The sequence below is a fragment of the Coccidioides posadasii genome, chromosome 2 (assembly GCF_018416015.2).
Source record: "Coccidioides posadasii str. Silveira chromosome 2, complete sequence".
Classification (NCBI taxonomy): Eukaryota; Fungi; Ascomycota; class Eurotiomycetes; order Onygenales; family Onygenaceae; genus Coccidioides; species Coccidioides posadasii.
This window is the reverse complement of record NC_089408.1, coordinates 4,654,000-4,675,000: the sequence shown is the minus strand read 5'-3', so window position 1 is coordinate 4,675,000 and position 21,001 is coordinate 4,654,000. Positions and strand designations below refer to the sequence as shown.

Genomic DNA, 21,001 nt, shown 5'->3' with positions numbered 1-21,001 from the left:
GAGGTCCTCCCCGAGTCTCTCCAGGTGGCGCCGCCAGGCTTGACGATTGCCGGCAGCTGTTGTCGGCAAGCTGGAAAGATATGCCTTTTATCGGAGTCCCCCGTATGGACAAGGAGGCTCCAAGCTTCACATCCTTGGTTTGTCGCACTTCTTTCATCTCGGTACCGGCTGGCGACTCGTCAGCATCAGTAAGGTATGTACCTCCTGCTTCGTCAAGTGCCCATTGCTGCGTCACTGGGGCTTACTTGTCGTGGCGGTATACAGCCACTAAGGGATCATTATTGGTTTCAGACCTCAATGGTTCACAATATCGCCGGAATCCCGGTTCCAAAGGTTGGCCCACATGTATAGCCAATTTCAAGTCACAAGAACGGTAGGTTTCCTTTTTTTTTTTTTTTTAAATTGTGAACGGATAGCTCTGGGCTCTGCCTGGCCATACATTGTCTCCCTCGATGAGCTTAAGAAGGAGAGTAGGAGCAGGGGATCGCGTTGAACCTTTGGGGGATGGTATTCTTTCGCCCACCGGACCGGAAATTCCTTGCTTTTTTAAAACTCACTCAAGCACGGAGTATCCGCCGCGCCAGTTTTAGAGTTAAGCGCCCCTGCGGCCGCTTTGGTCGACGTCGATCTTGCATTCAGCTCGTACCATTGGAGACCGTTTGGTGGGACTTAAACGCGACTTTTGGGGAAAGATGTTTGAGGGAAGCCATCCCCAAAAGTCGTTTTGACTTCTTTGTTCCTGACAGACGACTGCATCGCCTGCATCTTTCCGCTTCATGCCCGACATTTCTTTATGGCTTGATAGGCATAGCTCGCAGCTTTCATGCTCCGACAGGCGGTCGTGAATTGAAGCCGCAAATTTGGCCAAACACACCCCCCCGGGGGACAGTGACAACTAATGCCCTGTAGTGAGCTCAAGGTGCATCATGCAATAATCACGTGAAGCCCAATAGAATCATCTTGCAAACTAATCTCACCTTGATATTTTGCCAACCTACCATTCGCTGTGACTCCCGTATTCTTCGGCGGAGAGACGGGGAGCTGCGGAGGATATGACCTGTGACCGATTTCCTCAGCCAAGACCTGAGTGGCCTCTCAGGATGTGCACTATCCTGACGCTAATGGCGCCCATTCCGTCGCACTGCAAATCCGGCGGTTCCTTGGCGCATTCCGCCCATTTTCAAACCTTGGTTTGGGCCAAAGGGCGGCTCACACGGCGTATCTCAAAGTTTTCGGCGCCACTAGTTAATGATTTGGGTTATGTTTCCTTTCCTGTCGGAGCAATGCCAACATGAATTGCTTTTTGCTGCCCAACATGTACGGCGCGCCGACAGCTCAAGAGGCTGGCATGGTGGCGACAAGGGGGAAAAAAGGAAAGAAAAAAAAAAAAAAAAAAAAAAAAAGCCCATCTCATCTGAAATTTTTTTTTTCTGTGCCAGGCGTGAAAAATAACCGTGCGTCAGCCTGGCTGAAATACACGTTTCGCAGAAGTTCCTTGTTTACCACATACAACACGTACAGCACGTACAAAATCTTATTCCCACCGCTTCTCCGCCAGAGATTCGAAACTGTTGGGCAAGACCCGGCGGAAAGAGGGCGCGTTGTCCCTCCCCGAAGCCGTCTCGGGAGAGATACATCCACAGAGGACTGACCCCCACGCTTCTGTCCTTGGATGCTGGCTGAGCATAACGCTTGTACTCGTGCCAAGTCAGCATTGTGAGTTAAGCGGTATCCACTCTTGATCACCCATGTCAAATCTAAGTTGCCGGGATACCCTTGTTTGTGATCTGAGGCCTGTGAGTCCCTGCGAACCTTGATTTCTTGAAGGTTTTTGGTCAGAGACACTTGAGATGTTTGTATTGTTATGGTTGCCGAGCTCAATTCTCTTGGACGGACAATGTTTTTATGTGTTCGAGTCGTTTCCGTACACACCTACTCCGTACTCCGTCCATACTTTAATTTTTATTTTACTTTTTTGTAGCACTGCGACAGGAGCACTGCCAACTGCTTGGAACGAGGTGTTCCCCATTCCTGCGATTGGTTCTTCTCGACCAAGGCGCAAGTCTGGATGCATCTGACAAATCCAGATTGCTTGATTCTCCTTTCGGAGGGGGCAATTGTGACTGATCACATCAGCTATCGAAGCCAATCAGATAAGCTTAAATGGATTAACCACTAGTGGCACTTTTTGGAACTTTGAATCCAAGCAGCGCCGGTGCGGGTGCAATAATTTCGACTCAGTTTAGCCCAACCTGAAATTGCGCGAATGACAACGCTTGACCGTGCTTATCGAGGGCGATATTCGGGGAGGAATAGGGGAAAAGAAATGGAAAGGAGCTTCTCAGCACCTTGTCCATGTTGCATGTAGATGTTTGCAAGGCTATATCTTCGTCACTTTATCTCCGCAGGGCTCATGAAGAGGGAGAAATGAACTCGTCATCAGCGAAACTCGTCCCCTCCAGCTAGCCAAGTTATGTATCCTTGTTTCCCGTCTGGAGAACTCAGGCGTGCTGGATTGTTGGTCCTTTTGCAATGGCCTTGGCTCGGATTCTTTGCATCCATAGCCAATAATAAATAAGCCTTGTGCATTGAAAGCATCCCTGCGTCCAAAGGTTTGTTACACGGAGAGGGGGTTATTGATCTTGGTTGATAACTGTGATAATATGGAATGGGTCATGTTCTCGAATCGAGGCTGATAAAATATCGATCTCTTCAATCAGGTTTCGATGCGCGAAGTGGAAAAGCACGGGGAGGGGAAGAAGGGAGGTGTCCCGTATGGGTTAAAATCTGATCCTTGGTGGGAAAAAGTAGCAAGACTTGTGCACGGGCTGGGAGTTATGTAGGTATATAACTATACTACGACCGAAAGAGGATACTACAGAGTGGAAAAAAAAAAAAAAAAAAAAAAAAAAAGAGAGCGAGAGCAGAGAGCGCACGACGAATAGCTGCTCCCAACCCCTCTTCGTATACGTCCATACCGCAGATGGAGAACCTCACCCAAAACATCTCAGAAAACCCTCCACACAGCAACCATGGCTCGCCAGTTATCTCTTCCAGACAAAAGAAATCTAGGACGGAATCACTTATATATGCACTATGCCATTCTTGGGGGCACAGCATGCAAGTGATGGAAGGGCCCACACCCTTAAGAAACCCGAACTCTAAAGGTTTACCCCTGTCGAGCCAATGGACGCTAATGTGCGCCCCTCGACGCATCTTCTGTCAGTGGCGCCCGTTGAGAGGGAATAGGTAAAAAAAAAAAAGAAAAAGTACTCCGTACAAAGGGTCAAGAACAAAAGTACCCCTTTCAAAAGAGTTTTTGCCCACTGAGGATCTACATCACCTCCTCTGGGACAAGAACCTTGATGTTGGCGCGAACAACAGAGAGGAAGTTGGAGAGGAAGAAGAGAGAGAGGTTACCAGAGTATCAAGACTGTATTTCTGGGTTACAGACGGAGCTAGGTAACTTAGAGTTACCTTTCTTTTTGCAACACCCGCAAAAGCCAATTCGTGTGAAATCCGCACTTCGGTCTTTTGCCTTTGCCCTTGTGCTTGCTCCCTGTAGGTAACGATGAAATGCGTGCGTGTGTATTTTCTCAGTGTGGAGTAGCACTGAGATTTCGATCACATTTCAGCGTGCTGGACACCCTGGTAGATAATTCGACAATTTTGAGATGGGGAGGGATGGAAAAGGTGTGCAAGGCTCGGCGCTGCTGAGCTGCGTAAGTTACCGGACGGGTATCTTACGGACGGCCTTGTTACAGCGTAGGTGTTCCGTACGGAAAGTAACTCACTTTTTTCCCTTGCATCCCATCGAAATCCAAAAAAGAGCAGTCGACAGCCTATTATCCCCATCGAAAGGGACAGGAAAAAAAAAAAATAAAAAATAAAAAATAAAAAAAACCAGTCTCCATCACTCCAGGTTGCTCCACAATTTCGTAGCGGTATGTCCTTATTACATCCAGCCGACTCCCATCCATGAATCGTGCGCCTTTCTTTTATCATCGTTCCCCCTCTTGCCTTTCGTTATTGACTCCAGTCTAAATAGACGTTGCATCTTTGCTGACAGGCCGCGTTCTCCTGTTCTGCTTGTTCTTCCTGGTTCCCAGCTTGTTGTGGTCTTCCTTTTATTTTTTTTATTTTTGCCTCCCCGGGTCCGATTCCCACCCCCCTTCCCATACATAAAACATTCGGCCCAGCCCGTCCATCGATACATACGTACTCCTAATAATTATAATGCCATTTGCCTCCCCCATCACCATTTGAAACATTCTGTTTGTATATTGAGCATCCGTGCCTGATAAACATACACATACCGCACGATCTTCCTTCGTTAATCACGCCGATCCGCCCATCATCGCGGATTTCAGCCTAGCAATCTCTTCCCTTTCTGTTCAACCACTTGCGATCCCATCTTTGCGCCTTGTGTCGGTTCAATCTTCTCTTTGGGTGCTGTTAGCATTGCGGACTCTTGGGGATTTACGTTCACTGGTTCTTCGCCTAAGAAAAGTTCGTGGCTGTACATGGGCGCCAGCAGGGACGATTCCACTCCGAAAATTGAGAGCACGAGAGCAGCAGGTCAAAGCTGCTGCGCTGGGGTCGATCTGATCGTCGTCACGCCTTGAGCTGCTCAGTGACTTTCCTGGTACCTGGGAGACAAGCGCACATTCATTCTCTAAAATAATCCCGACAGCTTTTTGGCTTTTTTTATTTATTTTTTTAATTATTTTAAAGTCTCCATACTCGCTGTTCTCGATGACGATGGTTATGGAGAGTGGAAGTCGCCAGTATGGCGGGCTCAGCTACGATAGTGTCTACCAGAATCATAGCCGCGCCAACCCACCACACTTTGGTGAAGGATGGCCTCCACACAGCACCTCGCACCCGCCAAGTTCCGTGTATCAGCCTGCTGTGGCGGCCAATCCAGTGGGCATGAAACGGGAGGACGCTTCAAGGCCTCCGGCGATTCCTGTCTCCTATGCAAACGGGCAGGTCTCTGCGCCGGCAATGGTTCACGGCGGAAACTACAATAGTGTGGGATATGGTGGCTCGGAACTCGTCGTACTACCCACAGAGCTTCCCCGGACCACCTTCGAGCAGTCACAGCCCTGCACGACTGCACCGCAGATGGCATCTTTCACACCTGCAAACTATTCGTCCCTGGAATACGCGCAGTCGCTGCATATGCACCAGCAGCAGCAACAACAACAGCACCAACATCAACCTCCCCACCACCAGCATCCGCCACCACCGCACCATGCAACGCACTTGGAGGCGCGGAGTGTGCATCAAGGGTTAGTCCTTTTCAGCAATTCTTCGTCACTCTTCTCGGATTCAAAACTCATTCGTACTGAAATAGGAACGAGACTTCTCCGCATGCGACACAGCCACCGCAAGTGACCTTCAGCGATGCCCTTGATGCGAGTCGAGGCATGGTTGCTTTGAGCCAGGACCTCACGCCTCGCGCTATCTATGGTCCTCGCAGCTCTCGTGGCTCCGTGGACTCATACGGCTTTCCATCAACACATTCATCTGCGTCATCCATTTCTTCAGCAAACAATTATCCATACTACAGTGCATCTGTTGTTTCCGTGGACTCGTCTGTCACAGATTACAGTTCTACAACTTCGGATTCCTATGACGGACTATCAAGGACGTTGCCCCGACCGTCTGGCCTTTTGGCTGGTGCTCTTCCTCCGCAGTCCATGATGGGCCAGTTCAGCTCCAAAGTGCCATCAAACACGCAGAAGAAGCACAAATGCAAAGTTTGCGACAAGCGATTCACTCGCCCGTCCTCACTGCAAACGCATATGTACAGTCACACAGGTGAAAAACGTAAGTTAATGCAGCAAATATCCATGCTGTATAACTTGAAAACTAACATTTGAGATTACAGCATATGCCTGCGAAGTTGAGGGTTGCGGAAGACATTTTTCAGTTGTATCGAACCTACGACGTCACAAAAAGGTGCACAAAAATGACAAAGAGTCTGGCTCGCCTGAGGAAGAGGCCTGATAAGACTTTTGCGTATTTGACATTTCCCAATGGCTTTTTGACGACATATAGAAAGCTTCACATATAGCGATTCTTGATCCGCCCTATTTAGCGTCCGCCTCTTGACACTCCTACTTGCGATTTACGGTTTACCGATTTGCGTTCGATTCCCGACTTTATGTCACTAATAACCTTGTACTATACCTTTTTTTTTTTTTTTTTTTTTTTTTTTTTTTTTCTTTTTTGTTTTGCCTTTTCTTTCGCCTACCCCCTTATTTTTCTTTCTTATACCCGATTTTGAGCAGTGATATAAGATTGCAGCACGTCTGATACCCGCCGTCGAGATACTGTTTCTTCCTCCCCCTTTTTTTCTTTTTCTCATATTTTAAGGAGGTATATATGGCAAAAACAGGCGGCACTGGATCAATTCCAGACACCATCTTACACACTGGCGGCTTTTTTTCTTCCTTTTCATATCTCGGATAGAGTGCAACGCTTTCCTTTCTCTTCCACCCTATGGATTGGTATTGACGACCCCATTTGTTTTCACTCATGATATCCCATTGATTTATATGCCTATATACCCCCCCTCGCTAGATCAGGGTCCATCGCTTTTTTACATGCCATTGAGCATGACTGCACTTGGTTGGGTTTTGTCTCACTCGTTTTTCATCGTTGGCTCTTTTTGGTTCCTTCCAATATCTGGATGGCTGCCCTTTTGCCAGATACCTCGGCGCTGGAAATATGTTGATTGGGGCTCGGATATGCTGATTGCTATTTTGGTTTTGTGCTGTTTTCATGAATAGGCTCGCTGTCGCTACAGGATCGGAGCTCGGTAGGCATATTGAAATACAGATGACCCTTGGATGAAAAGTTTCTCTTGATTTCTTGAGCCTTTATCTCCTCGATACTCCGTAGTTACTGAAGACTTTGTGCGGCAAGCATGGTAGTATAAGGCCCCGTTTCCCCTTCTTTTTTTTTTTTTTTTTTTTTCATTTTTGATTGATTTTCATCTTATCCTTGATTTTTGCAAAGGCGAGCTTACTGTGCTTCTTGCGTCATACTCTCCCCTCTGGTGCTGCTCTCGCGTATTCGTACCAGGTTAAGTCTCTTCCCCTGTTTTGATGTTACGTACCCCAGTCGGTACCTGCGTTGCCTTTCGAGGGTCCTGATGTGGTTTTCCGAGATCGATGTACCACCACGCCTCGTAAACAAATCTTGACTCTCGAGATCAGGAGAAAACGAGCTCGCGGCGGTTTGGATGCCGGGGTGGTTGATAGGACAGTTTACGGTTTTCGTGTACGGAGTAGTTAAGCCGCGCGGTCAGCGCCAAGAATTTCCCGCTGTGTCAGAAGCTGCACGCTCCTTATTCCTGTCGCATGTGAGGAAGTAATGTCTCATCAGCGGGCAAAAAAAAAAAAAGGGCCTCGCTCTGTGATCGTGTTTGATGTACGGAGTACTCCGTATACATACATGGAGGAGAAAAACACACCTCACGGGAACGAAGCAACCCATGTTCATGCTGATAAATCCTTTTGTGGGTGTCATGCACAGAGATCCTGCACGGTTACATATTTTGTTTTTCTTCGAGAGATGGCGCGTTCGGAAGCCCTCCCCCCTGACAATAACTCGGCACAAGCTGTTGGCTGGCGTGTCTTTTTCGGCGTCTGCATAACTATAAACACCCCGGTCGAGAGCTGCAGGTCATCAAATTTGCCCTGTGATCCATTGACAACGCGTTCAGCGCATGGGCGGATATTAGGACGATTTTTATGCTGTTGATTTATGCCTGGCAATGCGGATTTTGCAGCCTTAATATTTATGGATAATTTCCGTCTGCAATTCTCCATAAAATGTTCTTTAATTCATATTTTTTTTTTCCTCCCCCAAAGTGCCCTCCATGACGAAGTAGCAGGCTGCTAGTTAGCGACACTTGGAGCCTAACTTACTTGCAGATGCTTTGTAAGCGGGCTGGAAGTGCTTCGGGCTGACCGCCAGACAAGAGCCAAACCAAACCGATCTGCAGGAAATAAGCCAAAGGAAAAAAAGCAAGAGACAAGAGAAAACAAGCAGGAAATGCAGCAAGCATGCACCCAGACTGGCCTCTCAATCTGAAGGCCTTGAATAACTGTTTGCACCGCGCATGAATACCCCTCAAACCTCGGGATTTTGCAAACATCCCATCATGCCATTCGCTACCATCCTCGCCTCTTAATCGCCATGGCGAATGCCTGTCCCAAGAACTGAAACTTGGTCGGATCTGGAGGCCCGTTTACACATCCTTTCTGGGCATTCATAATTGCACAAAAATCGCCCAGCCGCCGGTATAGATGATCCCACTAATTCTATGATCCTACTACCAGCACTGCATCAATCATTGACATGATAAACTTTTAAGCCTTACTGGCTCGTCCTCTGAAGGGCTTTTAATGGTCTGAATGCTTCAAACCAGCAAAGAAGTGCAACTCACTGCACATCGAATCACATGGCTCTTCCCCGGATTCCCCGACGGATTTTAGTTTTTACGCCTCCGGGATGCGGGGAAGTGCGGGTGGGGCGAAATCCGGGTTTCTATTGGCCAACGAGCGCTACGTCGTTATTCATTGGCTTCTCGGCTTTGCTCACGACGTTGAGATAAACCACTGTTCACGCCTCCTCTTCCAAGGCCTCGAGTAACGGGGCTGCTGTTGACGGTGAAGCTGTTGGACATCATTCTTTTCGCCACCGTGAATACAGTTTATCCTTGCCCGTGAAAGCATGCCGAATGGCCCATTCACTGGTTTTCGTTGCTCGCAATGCTCGTCGAACCGATTTGGCAACGAAGCTAAACGATGGACAACTGACTCGGTCCATTATTCCGGATGTTCAAGATACCGATAGCCGGAGGCCAGATTCTTGGAGTCGCCTAATGCCCTCAAAAAGCTGAAATGGTGTGCTACCATTTCTAATCGTTCGAGAGAGGCAAAAAATAAAAACATCTGGTAGCCAACCGTGGTATGGCTGATGGCGTCTTTCCTTTGATTTTACGGCAGTCTCAGGCGACGCCGCTGGCAGGCCGGATGGCCCGGTAAATCAGATATCATCGGCCTTTATGGTCTCGGAACTCGACTTCGATAATGTATTGAATTCGAGATTTCTCGGGAACTCTGTAGGACGCTAAGATCTTATGGCAACCTACTAAAATAGGTCATAAGGATTATAGAAGCTCCCCACTCTTGTTATGTTGTCAGACACCTTCTCAGCTCACGCCCTGGAGCCTAGGTCCCCAGCACTATTATTCCTTACCCTCCGACATAATCCATTTTCTTCCTGTTTACTTACCTCCCCCCCCCCCCAACCAACGCAGATTTGGATGCAGCCCCTTAACAAGCCCAGTGACAAACGCAAAGAGATTAAGTATCATCGCATTCCCCAACAAGTCGACTTGTTTCCATTTGGCGATTCCGAATATGGACCCTTCACAGAGGCCCCGAAAGCGGGCGCGTATGGCGTGTACATGGTGCCATGAGCGCAAGGTCCGCTGCGATGTTTCGATTCACGGGAATCCATGTACAAATTGTCGCCTTGATGGCCATGAGTGTGCTATTCGTGCAAGTTCAGGCAGGGGGTGAGTCCTATCGTTATCATCCACCTCCAAATCTCAAGTTTGCATTCTAGTGTCTATAAATGCCTCTTTCCTCGAGCTCATATATACCGGGTATTTAAATATTTTAAGCTTACAGTTCACATTTATCAGGCGTGGAGTAAAAATACCCCCGAGAGCCGATACAGCCTTACCCAATGCCCTAGTTCATAAACCGAATAGTAACGCAGGTCTACAACCGGCGCAAAAGATAATTCAAATTCCAGACATATCTCGGTTCGCGGGTCCAGCACGGCAAAATCAATTCGGTCCTAATTTGTGGGAAGCGCGTATGTATTTTCCACTGTGGAACTTTTGTTCTCGATTTCTGTTGATAATAAAGACCCGTCCATTTTCTGTCAATAGGCCCTGTTCTAATGGTATACAGGGGAAATTCCCTTTGAAACCTTCGCTACTCTCGAGGCTCAGATTCCTAAATTTATACTTCCAACCGCAATTGATGCTCCACGTCATAACTCAAACGTTGTTTTTTCATTTTACCGCTTCTTGGAGCTGAGTGATCTCCCAACGCTGCCGGCCGAAGATGTCAGATATTTAGAACTGAAGGGTTCTCTACATGTCCCCGCGTCTCCGATATTAGATGAGTTTGTCCGGCAATACTTTCTGCACGTGCACCCATGCCTCCCGGTGATCCACGAGGGGGACTTTTGGAGGTCTTACTATAACCGACCTGGCCACTCGCGAAAGCCTCATACCATATCGCTATTTGTGTTCCAAGCGATGTTATTTGCGAGTTGTGCGGTATGGCATTTGTTCTCTGTATTCTCCCCACCTTGTACCTAGCTAACATGGTTCTGGCTCCTAGTTTGTTCCGTTTCAAGTTATCAATGCAGCCGGATTCCCGGATACTCGCACTGCGAGAAATATATTATATGACCGCGCAAAGGTAATTGTTTATGAAATCTAATTAATTTGCCTAGGCTAATATCGACTTTTTCTCTGTAGTTGCTTTATAATCTCAATGCTGAGCATAATGTGTTATACAAGGCGCAAGGCTCTGTGTTACTCACTTATCAAAGTTCATCGGTGAATCGCCATGCGGGTAGCTTGTGGCTCACTAGTGCAATTCAAAACGCGCTGCTTTTGGAAGCACACAATTACCACAAACTGAATCACGATGATCCGCTCCGCAATACGAAGAAGAGGCTATGGTGGTCCATTCTGCTGCGTGACAGAATCCTGCCTCTAGGGCTGCGTCGGCATCTCCAGATAGCTCCACCTAATTTTGACTTGTCACTAGACTGTATGGATGAGCGAGATATGCAGGAGGAGATGTACTGCTCCGAGGTCTACAACGTTGAAACGAAACGCCATCTTGCAAAAGTCTTGAACCTACAGTGCCAACTCGCAATGGTCCTCACAGACGTAGTGGCAACTGTTTACACCGCAAACGGCTTTACGCAGCCGCCGCCCATGACAGAGACAGAACTTGAAGCCAGTGTTGCTGATGTTGTCGGATTTAGAGAAAATTTAGCACACTGGGCTCGAGACGCCAAAGCGGCATTTGCCCCCTTCCATGGCCAAAAAAAACCACACGAGTCTGTCATACTTTATTCCGAGTTAACGAATATGTACTATCAGTATGTCCACCCATTCCATAACCTTGGTAATTGACGCGACACCTGATGACTTAATATCTAGTGCCGCGCGTGTTGCTTTATGCCATTATGAAGCATTGCTACTCGAAGCCAATTCAGATTTGGTACTGGACTCGTATGAGAATCGCCTTCAAGCTCTTAGGGATGACTTGGAGAGCTCAGCCTTGGGCATAACCAAATCCGTGAAACGGCTGCTAGCCCACGGCGTGGCATGCCATCTTCCTATCAGCGCGTAAGTGCCATGATAAACGTGTCCGCGCCTTTCGCGTGGTGCTTGCAAAACAACATTTATTGTATAATACGTACTGAAATCTCTTTCCAGCATTGCTTATACGGCTTTACCTCTTGTTTTAAATGCACTTGACGTGAAACTTTCGGGATCTGCATCGCAGTCCGCCACGAGGAAACGACGATTACGATACTACGCGGAAGTCATGCAATTGTATCGAAGTCGATACGATGGAACCGACGATGTTGCGGTGTACATACGCGAGATTCTCCAGTTTGCGGAGGCTCAGAATCTCTCCATTCTTGAAAAACCGTTGGAAGGTGGGTAACCATGTCACGCAGGATTTCTGGGAGTATCCTAACCACGACATGTATAGGTGACGACCCGAACGTTGGTCAAGAAACAAGGGGTTGGGCAGAAGTATTTATTCGACAGCCGCGATTCTATTTGCGCCTGTCCCTTACTCTTGATTACGCCCTTGCACGGGGCAGATATCCACAGGACAGCGACCTCCCAATCCTTGTCCGAGAATTACCAGTGAAAGCTATTACACACTCCACTTATCCAGACAAGACACTAAGCCAGGAGATGGCCGCCCATACTCCAAAGGAAGACCCAGGAGAACAGAAGCAGAACAATGATCAGCCACTGTCCTCTACAGACTCGACTTCACCTAAGGTCAACACTGACGATAGCGCCGTGATTGATACTCTGACAAAGGCGGAGATGCCGTCCACTCAAGCTACGTCACCGTCCTGGGGCCCTGAGCAGTTTGGTTCAACCAATGAAGCTCAAGAGAAGCGTGAATCGTCTCCCATACAGCCGCATGATTCACAGCAACCGTCCTCACCTCCACACTACCAGGACGTACAGGACATTAACATTGACTTTTTGGATCTTGGTTGTATGCAAAGTATGGAAGATATGAATTTTCCAGATGAGATAGATACGAGCACCGATATTGATTGGGCCAATACCATGCTGGATGAGATACTAAACGCGATTCCGGCATAGCCGAATATGTTAGCCGGTCAAATGAGTCGAGTGGCCATGGGATTTATGGCATGGTGCGACGTAATTATGAGCCTGGAGCCTTTCTTATATGATGGAAAAAGGAAATTTGTTGGTCATTTGTAGTATTCCACCTTTGTAGATGAGCTTCGTTTGGAAGAGATTTAATATTTGGTTGTTCACATGACTATTATGCGAGACAGGCCCGAGGCATTTCAATCAATTATGCTTTTTGGAAACTGGACTCTGGCGCCGAATAATAGCCTATTCGAATATGACTTGTTTGAGAACCTAAGCAGCCAAGCATGTATAGCATTAAACATACTAATTTGTGCTGAAGAAGCGACTACTTTCAAGGGAGAAGAGTGATTAAGTTTAGCATCGTTTCCAGCAAGTCTCTATTGTATGTAGATCGATCGATATATCCGTATAATGCAGAAAACGAGGACGATACTGAAGGGTTACAATATCAATGAAAGGGTTTACTACCCAGGCATAGACCTAGAGGGTGGGTCTCTTGATATGTAATAAAGTCGGACTGGTACTAATGTAGATAGAAGCCTATACGCCGGGACCTATGTTGCTTGAAATAGAACAGAAAGACATTTGCCGCGTTTAACGAATCCGGTCCAGCCGGGCGCGGTTCATATGGATTTGGTCGTCCACAGAGTCACTCTGTAGGAATGAGCTATTAGTATAGAGAGCACGGGAGACGCATCGAAAGAGATACGCACCTTGCCCATAATAACATCCAAGCGTTTGTTCTGCTCCTCAAGTTCTCTCCCAGTAGCTCTGGCGAGACCATTCAGTCTCACTGCAGCACCATGAAGAGCATCAAGATTAGAGTCGATCTCGTTCTCCATCTCGTCATCTTCACTGTCTTGCTCAAACTGGTATTTTGAGCGTTCCGCAAGATTAGTTTTCGTCTTTGACGTCGCGGAATGGCCCTGCTTCTCCATCTCCTTGAAAGTCTGACCCAAACGCTGCTCCGTTCGGAATGCAGCTAGCCGCGTTTCTTCTCGTTGGAATCGCTCGTCCCGGTGGCGACTAATGATCGCTTCATCGCGAGCCCTGCGACGCTCTGCGCTTGTGAACGGGTTCGAAACATGCATAGCAAACATGCTCTTGTTGAGTTTCTTGAGCTCACGAGATTTTTCATCGGCGATCCGGTTCTGGTTTGCTGCAAGATCGAGATTTTTTTCGGTGTTGTGGATTCGTTCACCTTGAGCACCTAGACGAGCAAGAGTACTGCGACCAGTTTCTTCGGCTTCCGCAGCCACACGGAGAGCGTTGCGAGTAGAGGAGACATCTTGCTGTTTCATAAAGCGAATTTCTTGTTTTATGGCCTGGACGTCCTCTTCTTCTTCCTCTTCGGCCGTGAGTTGTCTGTCTTGATAAGCACCGTAGCCTCCAGATGTAGTGCCGGGAGCACCGCTCTCGTTCTCAGCTCCAGCATGAGCGCTATATGGGGGAGGACGGGTATTGTCCTGCTGCTGTTGTCGTTCCTGGAATCGCTGGCGAGCATCTCCGAACAGGGCATTTCTATTATCGTCTCCGGCATTAGGGTCCGCATTTCCAAGGCCACCATAGCCTCCAGGGCCGTATCTAGAACCTCCGCCTGTATTATCGCTGCCTCCATATCTGTCTCTCCCGTACCCTCCTTGGACGCTCTGTTTCCCTGGACCATAACCACCTCCCATTTGATTCGGGGGCTGGTTTACACCGCCGTAATCACGTTTTGGCCCTCCAGATTGTCCGTTATCACTGGGCTGAGATTGGGGATTGCCATAGAGCTTTGATTTTGCCTCCGTATAGGGGTCGGAATATCCGGGGGTTTGGGCATAGGGGTTTGACTGGGGAGCTGGGCTTTTCGCCTTTGACCTTGAGCCAAAAAGGGCTCTTCTATTGTCATCGTCTCCGTCTTCGCCTTTTTTACCGAAGCCCAACTTTCTCATTTTGTGCTAGGTTGTATGTCCGTATGCGCAGGCAGAAGTGTTGTGAGGAGGGAGAGGGGAAGGTTATTAAGCTGGTTAGTCAAGGAACTGGACGCAGTCGGAAACACTGATATTTATCTGAAAAAGGAAAAAAAAAAAAAGAGGTTTCCAGACACCTGTATTTAACACTATTCCCAGCACACCTGCGAGTGAACACCAGGTGGAAGTGTGAATCGCCAGGAGGAACGGCGGGTCGAAACTCGATGCGTCTCCTTTTGGGGCTCGGCAGCGATGGATGCGCCTTCTTGGGCGGTGGCGGGGGAAGGCTAAGCCGCTTTTGGTTAGCGTAGCAGATCTCCGGCCTCGACGTCCGCCAACTCGAAACCCGTAGTCGTCGCACTTTACAGCTGCCTGGCAGCTCTGAAGCGGTGGTATATTACATTCATGGGGCCCTTTGATCATGCTGTGCTTGTCTCCGTGAGAGAAGAATTTCTAGTTTGCTGCTTCAATGCAGCCAATCGATAAAAATGGCTCCTCATCCGGGTCTTGAAGCCGATCACATCAAGGAGAAATCCAAGAAAGACCTTCTTGATCTCCTTGAAGCTGTAAGTGTCTACTCTCTTGTTCTTCTAGTTGTATTTGTTTACTCATATACCGTTTAGGTAAGGGGCAAAAAGAACCTTGTAATCAGCAAGGCTCTTGCTGGTCCTGTTGGAGTGTTTGTCAAATTTTCTGTCCTCCAGGAGTACGGAGTTGACCGTGTATTCCTACTGGAACACGAAAACGTTGATTCATCTCAGCGGAATATTATTTTTCTAGTCAATGCGGAGAAGCCGAGCTACGTACAATTTGTTTCTGGTATGTATGTCAAGCGAATCATTCGCCCTGCATTTCATTCATCGGCCTTGTAATACCACGATCAGTACACTTTGCCATTATGCCTTTCAATCATATCTACCAGATATTTGGGACAAACAGTAGACTACGTGGGTTTCCTACTTCCACCCTTCGTAGTCAGTCGAGTTCCCTATATTAATTTTTTAAATTTTCATTTTTTTTTAACTGCCCATCCCTATGGTTTTCTCTCTACACACTACCACAGTTTGATGGCCATCAGTATGGGCTGACATCATAACTTTAGCTCAGATTCGGAAACTTCAGCGGAATGACACTGTCGAACACGAATTCTCGATATTCTGGGTGCCACGCAGGACCCTTGTTTCCGATCGGATCCTTGAAGAAGAAGGCATCATTGGAGATGTAAACATTGCCGAACTCCCCTTGTACTTTTTTCCCCTTGAGAATGATCTACTTTCTCTAGAGCTCCCAGAATCCTTTAGTGATTTATATTTGGTATGTAATTCTTGATTTATATCTTTAATACTTCTAACAATTCCTAGCATCGAAATCCTGGCGCAATAAATCTTTCAGCAAAGGCGTTGATGCAATTCCAGAGGAGACATGGCCTGTTTCCACGTATTGTTGGAAAAGGTGATAATGCGAGAAAGCTAGCAGATCAATTACTGCGCATGAGAAAGGAACTAGACGCAGAAGAGTCATCAGGTCTAGTGGATGGGCTCGGAAGAGGACTCATGGTCAGCTCTACGATGGAAAATTTGATCATCATCGACCGTGAAGTGGACTTTGCAACAGTATTAATGACACAGCTGACATACGAGGGCCTCGTGGACGAATTTTTCGGGATTAGCAATAATCAAACTGAAGTCGATTCGACGATAATTGGTGTGGGTCCTCCGGGCCAGGCATCGCAAGGTTCAGCTTCAGGTGCATCGTCAGCTCCAAAGCAGTCGCTGAAACGCAAAATCCAGGTAGATTCGTCCGACCCACTTTTCAGCCAACTTCGCGATGCCAACTTTGCCATTGTTGGCGGCCTTCTGCATAAAGTTGCAAGGCGTCTGGAAAGCGACTATGAGAGCCGGCATGGCGCCAAAACAACATCGGAGTTGCGAGAATTCGTCAACAAACTTCCAGCTTACCAGGCCGAACACACAAGCTTGAAAATTCATACAAATCTCGCGGAAGAGATTATGCGCCAAACTCGCTCTGATGTCTTTCGGCGAATCCTTGAAGTCCAGCAGAATATAGCAGCTGGTGCAGATCCCGCTACTCAGCATGATCTAATTGAAGAGCTAATTGCTAGGGACGTCCCCATCGCGTCCGTCCTACGACTGTTATGCGTTGAGTCATGCGTTTGTGGGGGTTTTCGTCCCCGCGATCTTGATAATTTCAAAAGACAAATTCTTCAAGCTTACGGGTACCAACATTTGTTGACACTTGACGCTCTTGAAAAGATGGAGCTACTTCAATCACGGTCTTCAGCCACAGCCATGATTCTACCTACCGGCGGCGGCGGTGGTGGAGCATCCGGCCTGAAAACAAACTACAATTATCTACGTAAAGCGCTTCGACTCATTGTCGATGAAGTCGATGAGCAAAACCCGGATGACATAGCATACGTATACAGCGGATATGCGCCGTTAAGTATCCGCCTGATTCAGTGTATCTTACAAAAGTCTCATATACTCTCCCTCACGAAAAATCTTCCCGCGCCGGCAGCGGCTGCATCGGGTGGCACACCATCTCCGGGCTGGTTAGGGTTCGAAGACATTGTGAAGAGTGCTCGTGGATCTACATTTAATATCGTCCAAAAAGCAGAGGAGAAGGTCACTCGTGCGAAACAAACATTAACGGGAGCTGGAGGTATCAAGACGGCTTTCATTTTCTTCTTGGGTGGAATTACCTTTACGGAGATCGCTGCTCTACGATTCATTGCCCAACAGGAAGCAGCCAGAAGACGCATAATGATATGTACGACGGGAATTCTCAATGGGACCAAGATGATGGAGGCTGCGATAGAAAAGTCGTAAAAATTTGCATCTTCTACGATTTGTTCTGGATTTTCCACTATGGGCTACGATATCATCTTAGGAGAACCTTTAGCAGGCGAGCACTATCAGAAAAGCCTATTTGTGTCAACGACAGTGATATATCAAAAGGAGTCTTTGGCTATCAGTCGTATTCATTTCAGTATTCAAACTTGCTATCCAGCCCAAGCAACCGACCCTGGTATCTTCTCGTTACTTCTTCGAGCTTCACCATGATCCCTGCTGCTAGGGCTCTCACCCTTTCATCCTCTTTAGGCGCCCGTTCAAACACACCATCGACCCATTCTCGCAGCTCAAGGACTGAAGTAGCAAATTGAGTCGCTAAGCTTTCTTCCGCAGTACTCCCAGATACAATATTGACGTCCACAACGGTGAGAAATAGGGATAGGATAGCAGGTAGGACGATGGGATCAGAGGCGACAGGCAAATTGTGCAATGTGGTGAGAAACGAAAACACTTCGCTTGTGGATAAGTTGAGGGTGGGCGTATGTGGCCCGATGGTTGACAGGAGAAGGGTAATTGTTTGCACAGAAAGAGAAATGAGATGTGGTTCGAGGAATGGATTACTATTCCCGAAGGAACTATACTCCAGTCAGACAAGCTCTGCGGTGTGAACTAGAGAACTTTGCTTACCGCATTGTATACATCATCACACTGAATTCCCCCAGTAATGGCATGAGAAATGCTTCTGATAAAACCCCATATAGCTCTTTGGGCACGGACTTTTGCCTCCGTCTTGATTCCAAGCCACGTTTCTGTCGTTCTTCCTCTGCATAGGAAGAAAGAGGCCGGAGCTTCATAATATTGGGACCAGTTAACTTATCTGCTGCAGTCAGGGCCATGGGCTCTAAGATGTTTTGGGAGATTTGTTTTGATATGGTCTCAATTGACGCCTTGGATGAGTCATAAATTGGTTCTAGATGCTCCGGCAATCTTTTCGAAGGAAATGTATGGGTAGATTTTTCAAGCCCCATGACCTTTGCATCCGCGTCCCCGAAACCAGCGAGTTCTCTGGCAGCTAGTCCAAGCGCTATTAAAACAGATGACCGATGCGCGAGAGAAAGGTCGACGTTAAAAAGTGTGTGCGCCATCCATCGCCCCATTTGGGACGGAAGGGCAACAATAAGGGCGACGAGACCTTCCATTCGCCGCTCGTGAAATTTCGGCATGTCATACTTATCTTGTAGGGAAACAAGTTGTAAAGCAAGCTCGTTGGCACTTTCAACAATTTCCGTACCGAAAGCGGTTTTGCGACGAATGAGGTCTGGTGCGGTCGAAATGGCTAAATGGTAACGGTCTGGATTTTCTGTGTCACTAAGAGCCGAGACAAGATCACGGATATAGCTGGTACCTAATGTTAGCTCGTTATAGACACTCGTTAAAATTAACCGTGAACATACACTGGAGCAGAAGGCTTTGAACGCTGAATAAGAGTGGGATCCTCTTCTGAATCTGAAGCGTCCGAATCAGGTTTTTCGTATGCATAGAGGCCTTCTTCTTCTGACTTATCAGATATCTCTTCAATGCCAACGACTCTAGTTTGGCTGGGTGTGGATTTGGGCTGTGGAGTGTTCGGTTGTTGAGATGAATGTCGCTTTAATAGACTCTGGGATCCAACAGCTTTTAGAGTCGTCAATTCCGTGGGAACACCAACTTCATCCATGACTTCGGTAAGGCTCAGATACCACAAAGCATCCTGGCTCTGCATCTCATCCGATTGGAATTTCAAAGCTTTATCAGGAGGATCGGTTAATTTTGAAAGACCCATTCCCACAACCATGCCTAGAAATCGAGATCGAGGGAGAGACGCTCCAATTCTGTGGGTAATTGTAGAAAGATAGGAACCTGATTTAGTTATATTCTCCAACTCAGCCGCATCAGCCCTGTGTAGGTACCCGGCAGCAAGTAATATCACTTGGCAATTGGCTATGTGATTGTTAGAGCACGAACTGGTAAGGTGGTGTACTTTAATTACTCACCTTCTTGGATCATCTGTGGTGCGTGTTTTAGGTACAGCTCGTCTCCAAATAGCGCTATGGCCTTCTTTAATATCTCGGACAGGATATCTAAGCGACTGAGTTAGATAGCTGTCAGGACCTGGAACTAGAAAATCATACCTGTTCGATTTGCATATATTACAAGGAGAGCACGGCGCATATTGGCTCCCTTGATATTACCGCCAACGGCTTTAATCAGACAATCAATAACGTGAGAGGACAGAGAGGGCAGTAGGTTTAAAATCAAGGATACTACTGCCGAAACGCCTCGAATAGCAGAGCGCGTCTCGGTCTCATGCAATGGAGTGGAAGCAGGGCCCGTAATATCTAGGAAATATTTCGTCTCTAGGTCATGGATTATGCATTCGAAAACCCGTTTCTGGGAATGTTGCTCCAGGAGCCCTATTAGGGTTCCAAAAGGTCTTGCTGAGATGCCAGGATGAAGTAATAGGCCGGAATATATTTCATTTAAAAGATCGTCTATGTAGATGATAAGTCGTGAAAAGAAAAGGTGGCGTTGGGAGGAATTACTCACTCTGATACCCGAGGCTTAAAGCTCGCTGGGTAAACTTCGCGAGATTGTTCCATCCTTCCGAGTCCTCATCTGTTAAACCTAAAGCCATGGACACGATACAACGGCCAAGCCACGAAGCGTAGGTTTTGCCCTCTCCAAGCCATCGTATTGATTTAGGGATTCCGACATCTTTTAGAGTCGCGAACGTTTCACCTGCGGTAGACAATGCCCTCCCCGAAGAGAGAAATACAATGAATTGTGACCAAGCAGACCTTTTCTTAGCAGGAGAAGAAATGTTTGCAATCTTTTGATAGACGTTTAATAGCAAATTTGGTGCCCGCAGGACGTATGAGAGGGCAGAAAGGGTGTCACGGAGCAGTATCTGCCTGGATAGACTATCTCCTCGTTTTTGAACCTGAAATTGGTCGAGATTTGAACGAAGATTGGCAATCAAAGCTCCAATCCCGCTTACGCTGGTCAAGCACCTCAGCACTATTGTGCGAGTAGTCTTAGCCCTTTTGGACTTGGGAGATGATCGATACTCTCTCTCAATATTTGCCCAGCGATCATTGATCGCAAGAGTAATTAGGCCGTTCAAGATGGAAATAGTGGATGGCCCTGGCTCCGTTATATCAAATCCGCTTGTAGGGGTATTGGCTGGGTCAAGAAAATTCAAGACGGCGCGAAACTGAGAATCCGACGGCCCTGAACCAAGAAGGTGGAGAGCTTGCTGAGATGTGTTGACGATGCACTTCCCTTCTCCGCTGGGCTGTTCACCGGATGAACGGACGGAACCTTTGGGTATCACTTCGGACAGGCCATTGCCCTCGTCACGGTTTCCGATGCTTACAGTCTTGACGGCTGTTAAGAGATTCTCCATGGCAGGAACCCTACCATGGTCGGGTATCAAATACTGACTGACCGGATATTGTGACAAAGTATTCGATGGTATTGTTCAAGAAAGCAAGTAGGACAGTCGTAGGCAGACGATATGGATTAATGTCGAACTTTGACAGTAGTTAGGACGACTAGTTAAGTACAGGATGACTAATATGGCGGTCTTCGGATCGATTAAACGCGGTCTTTGGGGAAAAGTTATTGTGTTAGCTGCAAAATGTGACTATCTCTTGCCGATGGATCCTTGCTCAAAAGTGATTTGTGCATTTGAAGCCTGT

The 21,001-nt window shown here is 47.5% G+C and overlaps 5 protein-coding genes across 5 annotated transcripts; 3 read left to right on the top strand and 2 right to left on the bottom strand.

The window, feature by feature from the left end:
• Positions 1-3,895: 3,895 nt before the first annotated feature.
• On the top strand, positions 3,896-6,222 carry D8B26_003963 (uncharacterized protein). Its single transcript, XM_003071584.2, has 3 exons — positions 3,896-5,294; positions 5,360-5,835; positions 5,897-6,222. Exons 1-3 carry the CDS (start codon positions 4,756-4,758, stop codon positions 6,013-6,015), a joined length of 1,134 nt encoding a protein of 377 aa, XP_003071630.1. The 5' UTR covers positions 3,896-4,755; the 3' UTR covers positions 6,016-6,222.
• A 3,110-nt stretch (positions 6,223-9,332) lies between these two features.
• On the top strand, positions 9,333-12,730 carry D8B26_003962 (uncharacterized protein). Its single transcript, XM_066124322.1, has 8 exons — positions 9,333-9,601; positions 9,731-9,906; positions 10,005-10,378; positions 10,443-10,523; positions 10,583-11,217; positions 11,279-11,467; positions 11,558-11,784; positions 11,841-12,730. Exons 1-8 carry the CDS (start codon positions 9,444-9,446, stop codon positions 12,476-12,478), a joined length of 2,478 nt encoding a protein of 825 aa, XP_065980402.1. The 5' UTR covers positions 9,333-9,443; the 3' UTR covers positions 12,479-12,730.
• A 125-nt stretch (positions 12,731-12,855) lies between these two features.
• On the bottom strand, positions 12,856-14,630 carry SEC9 (Protein transport protein S9 plasma membrane t-SNARE). Its single transcript, XM_003071586.2, has 2 exons — positions 13,210-14,630; positions 12,856-13,150 (listed from the first exon to the last, which is right to left on the bottom strand). Exons 1-2 carry the CDS (start codon positions 14,428-14,430, stop codon positions 13,091-13,093), a joined length of 1,281 nt encoding a protein of 426 aa, XP_003071632.2. The 5' UTR covers positions 14,431-14,630; the 3' UTR covers positions 12,856-13,090.
• A 190-nt stretch (positions 14,631-14,820) lies between these two features.
• Positions 14,821-17,297, top strand: D8B26_003960 (uncharacterized protein; the record flags this gene model as incomplete). Its single annotated transcript, XM_003071587.2, has 4 exons — positions 14,821-15,014; positions 15,072-15,267; positions 15,551-15,762; positions 15,810-17,297. Exons 1-4 carry the CDS (start codon positions 14,937-14,939, stop codon positions 17,295-17,297), a joined length of 1,974 nt encoding a protein of 657 aa, XP_003071633.2. The 5' UTR covers positions 14,821-14,936.
• On the bottom strand, positions 17,142-20,706 carry TEL2 (telomere binding protein; the record flags this gene model as incomplete). The annotated part of the gene is made up of 6 exons (XM_066124321.1): positions 17,142-17,896; positions 17,949-18,659; positions 18,716-19,241; positions 19,295-19,381; positions 19,433-19,792; positions 19,848-20,706. The coding sequence occupies 6 exons, from the start codon at positions 20,704-20,706 to the stop codon at positions 17,455-17,457; spliced, it is 2,985 nt and encodes a 994-aa protein (XP_065980401.1). The 3' UTR covers positions 17,142-17,454.
• Between the last annotated feature and the right edge of the window lie 295 nt (positions 20,707-21,001).

Coding starts and splice junctions, on each gene's coding strand:
- D8B26_003963 (XM_003071584.2), top strand. CDS start 4,756: ATGACGATGGTTATGGAGAGTGGAAGTCGCCAGTATGGCGGGCTCAGC. Junction 5,295..5,359: donor GCGCGGAGTGTGCATCAAGG/GTTAGTCCTTTT, acceptor GTACTGAAATAG/GAACGAGACTTCTCCGCATG. Junction 5,836..5,896: donor CAGTCACACAGGTGAAAAAC/GTAAGTTAATGC, acceptor TTGAGATTACAG/CATATGCCTGCGAAGTTGAG.
- D8B26_003962 (XM_066124322.1), top strand. CDS start 9,444: ATGGACCCTTCACAGAGGCCCCGAAAGCGGGCGCGTATGGCGTGTACA. Junction 9,907..10,004: donor TCCTAATTTGTGGGAAGCGC/GTATGTATTTTC, acceptor AATGGTATACAG/GGGAAATTCCCTTTGAAACC. Junction 11,468..11,557: donor TGCCATCTTCCTATCAGCGC/GTAAGTGCCATG, acceptor ATCTCTTTCCAG/CATTGCTTATACGGCTTTAC.
- SEC9 (XM_003071586.2), bottom strand. CDS start 14,430: ATGAGAAAGTTGGGCTTCGGTAAAAAAGGCGAAGACGGAGACGATGAC. Junction 13,151..13,209: donor TGGATGTTATTATGGGCAAG/GTGCGTATCTCT, acceptor TCATTCCTACAG/AGTGACTCTGTGGACGACCA.